Here is a 5,704-nt window from a genome sequence, read left to right as displayed (position 1 = left end):
CAATTGTTCCATATGTAACAACCTTTCCCTCTCTCACGACTTGTATCTGCACTTAGGGTTCACCCATGTCGGGCTATTGCTCTCCACCACTAGTCTTGACTATAATCTATGGTTAATATATAGGGTTAATTGGATTTATGTCATTACAACTTCTGCTTTTCTGAAAAATATCATTACTATTCGTCTATTTGGAAAGATGCCATTATAATTCGTTGTCTACTTGAACCATGCCATTTTATACACTCGGGATGAAGTTGGGTCCACCTGCAGGTCACCATATTCTAGTATTGCCCAAAGTAACCCTTTATTCTTCCTCTCTTCTCTGCTGACAGTGGCTCCCACCCGTTAGATCCATCTTCTTCCTCTTTCTCCCATGGCATGGTCATGGCGGAACCCATCTCCTCCCGCTCCTGCACCCTTTATTGCCCTCCACCACTAGTCTTGACTGGAATCTATGGTTAATATATAAGGTGGGGACTTTTCGTCCCCTGTCGTTTCATTCAAAAAAAAAATATTTTACTTTGAGTGAAGATGTTTTCTACCAAGTATGTCATGAAAAGAGCATTAATGATGCATGGAACAGACGTCAAGTTTTATACGAAGGATCCAACATTATTGATGGAGGTGATCACATTGAGGAGATGGTGATTGTGGTTTATTCTTGAACAAAAAATACAGGAGGAACAAAATGTTTGAACACCTATAACAAAATCATGCAAATTATAGGAACAAAAAATTGTACGCTTGTAACAAAACATTGTGGATAGCACAACAAACATCATAAAAAATGATGGAGAGATGTTATCAGCCCAAAACATTGTGTTTGCATTTGTATAAATAATTAATAGAGCAAAAATGTGGTTTTTTATGTGGCTATAATAAAACAACCAAGGGAGTTTGATAGGAGGACTTGGTTTTGTATGTCACGGCATCTGGTTACGGACTCTATTACTGTGGAGGATGAAACAACCACGATCTAATGCAAACAAAAAACAGAGGTGAAGAGAATTTATGGATAACAAGGAGTGTATAACAGGTGTTACACTTAACACTCAGAACCCACGATACAAATTCTCAACAGGTGCTTGTTTCTGTGTAAGTTTAGCACAGAACATGAATGATAAACGATTAGGATGCCTTAAGATCGTCCATGCCCACACTGGCCTGCAAAGTAGACACAGGTGTATATGATAAAACTTCACCTTCAGAAAATGTTGGGTTGGTTACACAAAATGTAGAGTAATTTGGGCTGAACTTACCAGAAACTTGTGGTTTTCTGCAAGCAAAGGGGAGAATGTTGCGCAGAACTTGTCAATATCAGCGTTGATGTCGCCTGAACCACTGATGATCTCCATGAACTTCTTCCTGTCTGGTGCAAGCTTTATGGCAACCTGAGATTATGTGGCATTAGATTTTGTAAAGTGCCTCTCACCAGCTAATGGCACAACAAGTTGTTACTGAAGTTTTCAGGCGTTAAAACAAAATTAACATACATCATCAGTAGTAGTTACTGGAGAGTTGATAGATTATGAGAAGGTATGATAAATTCATCCGGAGCTTAGAAGTTAGTAAGGAGTAGTACCGAAAAGCTCGAACTCGCCAGCCAGCCATGCCATTTCTTCAGTTTTTTGCTGTAAGCGTCACTGCAAGCTTGTGACATCTGCCAATCTGGATGTTGTACCAAATTGTGGAACAGTGCAACCAAGAAGTCCATAGCTCTGTCGACAAACAAATGCAGAAAACAGTTCAATACTGATATGTGCTGTGCTGATGAATGAAACACTGAAATACGATCTCCAAAAACATGCTGAAATACGCAAATTTTGGGGAGTTATTACCTTGTCAGCCAGAGGAGGCCATTAGTACAGCTGCTAGAGCTTTTGGCTGTCTTGGCGCTGACTTCTACTTTCACCAAGCTGTGCAAGTGCTCATACTTTGTAGGATCCGACGCATATTTTGTCTCCAGCCTCTGCACAAGATCAAGAATGTGGCATCATAAACTGCAGTAGCAGCCAGTCAGATGCACATATATGAAACTTGCAACGGGAACGGATTCGCCTTACCGTGATATTGCCTCCTATGTCCGTCTTGACGATCGACATGGCTGACCCAAACTTCTCTGCAATAATGATCCAAGAATCAGAACGCCATTTCTCTAACCACATCAAGGTACTAGTAATGCTCATCGGTGATGAGCTCCATGCAAAACATCTCTCGTTTACCTAGCACTGGAAGGATTTGCTTGCATACTTGGAGAAACGGCTTGGTCAGAATCACGCCACTCTCCGACTTGACATGCTTCATGCCCTCAAGGGAGGGTGTGAACACGGTCCCCTCCATCTGCATTTTATTTCTGCATGACGACGTTGGTTACACAAATGAATTAGAAAGATAACCAGGAACAGGCATTGCGCCAACTGCCAATCGATCACCTCGGTTCACCAGAAAGAGGAACAAGACAGAAGACACGATTATCACGCTAACTTCATCGAAGCGGCTAGACGATCAATGAAATGATTGACACTAGTACTGAAAGATCATCAGACCACACGTAATGTTCCACGCTGAATACTGAATCTCATGACAATAAAACTACCAAGGGAATCTGAAAAACAAAATCCTCAGTACTATATCCTTAATGAACCAACAGGCTTGCTACTACTTTGACTTGCTCCTAACCAACCAAGTAAACAGAAATCATACCAACAATTTCTGCAAAAGATTGGCATTTAGCAACACCGATCCCAGAGCCTCATTGCCTTGATAGAAGTAATTAGCATACGTGTAGCCTCCTCCAAATATTCAGTGCAATGCAAATTTACAAAGTGCACTCACCTACTCAGGACTCAGATGGACGACAGAAGAGAAGAGAAAAGAATGGGGAGGAAGCTTTGGGTGCAGAAAGAAGACCTCAGAAATGGAGGAGACGTGTGTCTGGGTGGCCGAAGTGGGACCTGTCGTGGGAGCCGATGAACTGGGCCGGGCCTCATGGTGGTATATATATTACAGTATCTCTCATCGGCCCTCTCGTTTGAAACATGGGCTGATGGCCTGATGGGCATGGGCAGCAGAGTTGTTTGCCACCTCGATCATATTGCAGGACGGCACGTCGCCGATCATGCTTGTACAACGACTGTAGTAAGGGATTTTCAGTACAGTATCCCGTATACTTAGTTACTCGTCTAATCCTGTTACTGCCTGAAGTGAAGGCCCTGATTAAATACTCAGACCTACATAGGTCGATCACAAAACCCTGAAAGCCCTGATTAAATACTAACTTGCATGGTATTAAAAAGAGGGAGGAGCAGGCTAAACCAGAGGATCCAAGGGCTCTAATAAGCTTCTGAAGCAAGATGCATGCATGATTATCATCTCGTTCATAATCTTCATGGGAACAATAATCACATCAGTACTTTGGGATTTCTTTTCAGCAAAAAGGGAGATCATGGCATCAAACAGCATCATTACTGTTCATCATTAACTCTCCCAGATTCTTCCTGACCTGACCCTACTACGGAGACTTAGAAGTAAATTAACCAATAATTAAGCATCAACATGCTCTGACATGGCGAGCACTCGCTAGTCGCTGCATGTGTTGATCTCTTTCATGGGCCAATCACAGGTCGCAGCAGGAGGGCTACGATTGATGGTCAATTGGTGATGGCAAAGTAGTGGTTGCCCAAATCAGCGCCGATCTAGACCAACACCGACAGTGTGCCTGTGTGGTACAATCATTGTGGAAGAGATTGCCGTAATTTGTCCTCTTGCTAATCTAAAAATTATAAGGCGCAAAAAAATCCATGCAGTGGCTAGCTCCAAAACATGTAAATAATTTGAACGTGTAGGGAAGTGCCCTGTCTTGAAACCCCCCCACCAAATTAATTATCTCGAGATTTCTATGGTACCATTACAAATGATTAAGCCGAGGGGCGATGGGTTGGATCTGAAAAGGCTACATATTGAACAGGAAATCTAGAATATCAGTATATAGTTTATAACTTTTTCCACTAACTGCAGTTAATGCTTCCGACTCAACTCTTCTATATTCTCAAATGTCACTTGAAATTTTCAGTCATACAATCTATCTTCGGGGCACCAAGTAATCTCCTTCCATCCATCCCACACTATCTAGACCTTGTTAAGATGCCATCCAAATTCCAAGTTTTTTCACTCTCTCTCCATCACATCAATTTTTAGCCGCTTGCATGGAGTATTAAATGTAGGGAAAAAAATAACTAATTACACAGTTTAGTTAGAAATCACGAGATGAATCTTTTGAGCCTAGTTGGTCCACGATTGGACAATATTTGCCAAATAAGATGAAAGTGATACTATTCATCGGGTTCACTTTTTTTTGCAAAGTGAACGAGGCCCTAGTACCCATCTTCTGAAATTAGGATTATTGTTCTCCCTCGCATGTGAAATTATGATTATTTTCCTCCCTCTCATGTCCCCTACCCTTGCAGTCCCGATCAAGCTAACATGCAACCAAACAACAACACTCCAACAAAGTAGGTCCATATATACCCTCTGTTCTGTGACGGTGCATTATTGAGTCAATTTATTCTTGATTATTTGCTTCTCCGCGACTAAAAAACGCTTCTTTTGGCAGCTCCAACAATTAGCTTTTAAGCTAGCTCTAAGCATTTTTCTCATATTTTAATAGAAGAGAGAGAAAAGCTAGCTCTTGCACATATTTCAAGATTATGTGAGAATGTCATGTGGAGCCATCTATGTTAAAAGCTATATGCTAAAAGTTAGCACTATTAGAGAAGTTGACTTAGAGCTCTAGCTCTAACCATTGAGGGTGCCCTTATGTCACATACTCGCATAAATCACCACCACCATTAAGCGGTCTCCTTGTCGCTACTCCTAGCCCCGTTATGCAAAGGCTATTTATGTTCCACACTTCCAGGCACTTCTTTTTGTCACCCAGCCCCATCTCATTCTTTTATCTGCCCATTGACATGCTGATTATCATCGGCTACCCACAACCCATGGACTACCTACCTAGTCATTGATGGCTCTGTAACATTGTGACCTCTTGTCTAGATATGGCCACCACTTTCATCTGCAGTGGCACCGAGTGCCACCTTGATCATAACTCCATGTGTCAACCTTTTCCGCCTCTAACCCTATCTTACCGTAAACGAGCTTAAACTTACCCCACTTCCTATTCCTCTCATTAGATATACTCTTATCACTCAAATGGTTTCGCCCTTCCCCCTTCTAGCTAGCTACAACCCTAGTCATCATCCATCCTTAGAGAGATCTAGATTGACCTTGACAATCGTCGAGCACCAAACCTAGAACCCAAACCCCCACCCACCTAACAACTATAGTGGATGATGAGTACATGAAGGTCACATGGGGAAGAAGGAAGGAATGTAGAAGTAGATGACGTGTGGACGAACCTTCCTGGCATCAAAGGAGGAGGAAGGACGATGAATTGTTAAGCCACCTAGGTGGAACCCAAGGATCCCTTGGTTGTGCATATCCTTCTCTGTGCTAATATTTTTTTTTGAAATGTCACTCACCCCAAATTTTAGCACCATGTCTTAGATGGCATTGTGTCCCATGTGCTCATTAGACTCTGCTAGCTACTACTACCATGATCTTAGAGGGATTCTGGGGTAGACCTAAGCAAACTCGGGCTACTTAGCCTGACTCGCCAAGCTAGCCCGTTCATCTTAGTACCAGAGCT

The 5,704-nt window shown here is 42.2% G+C and overlaps 1 protein-coding gene across 5 annotated transcripts; it reads right to left on the bottom strand.

Annotated features, from left to right (window-relative positions):
* Window positions 1–817: 817 nt before the first annotated feature.
* On the bottom strand, window positions 818–2,976 carry LOC136545812 (glycolipid transfer protein 1-like). Of its 5 annotated transcripts, none has more exons than XM_066537790.1 (7): window positions 2,911–2,976; window positions 2,223–2,353; window positions 2,064–2,119; window positions 1,839–1,969; window positions 1,583–1,718; window positions 1,260–1,391; window positions 818–1,164 (listed from the first exon to the last, which is right to left on the bottom strand). In XM_066537790.1, exons 2-7 carry the CDS (start codon window positions 2,344–2,346, stop codon window positions 1,129–1,131), a joined length of 615 nt encoding a protein of 204 aa, XP_066393887.1. In that variant the 5' UTR covers window positions 2,347–2,353; window positions 2,911–2,976; the 3' UTR covers window positions 818–1,128. The 5 variants fall into 5 exon arrangements, with proteins under 5 accessions (XP_066393887.1, XP_066393884.1, XP_066393885.1 ...); XM_066537787.1 differs by lacking the exon at window positions 2,911–2,976 and adding an exon at window positions 2,433–2,877; XM_066537788.1 differs by lacking the exon at window positions 2,911–2,976 and adding an exon at window positions 2,704–2,877 and having other exon boundaries at window positions 2,223–2,605.
* Between the last annotated feature and the right edge of the window lie 2,728 nt (window positions 2,977–5,704).

This window comes from Miscanthus floridulus, chromosome 3 (assembly GCF_019320115.1).
Source record: "Miscanthus floridulus cultivar M001 chromosome 3, ASM1932011v1, whole genome shotgun sequence".
NCBI lineage: Eukaryota > Viridiplantae > Streptophyta > Magnoliopsida > Poales > Poaceae > Miscanthus > Miscanthus floridulus.
This window is presented reverse-complemented; position numbering and strand designations above follow the sequence as displayed.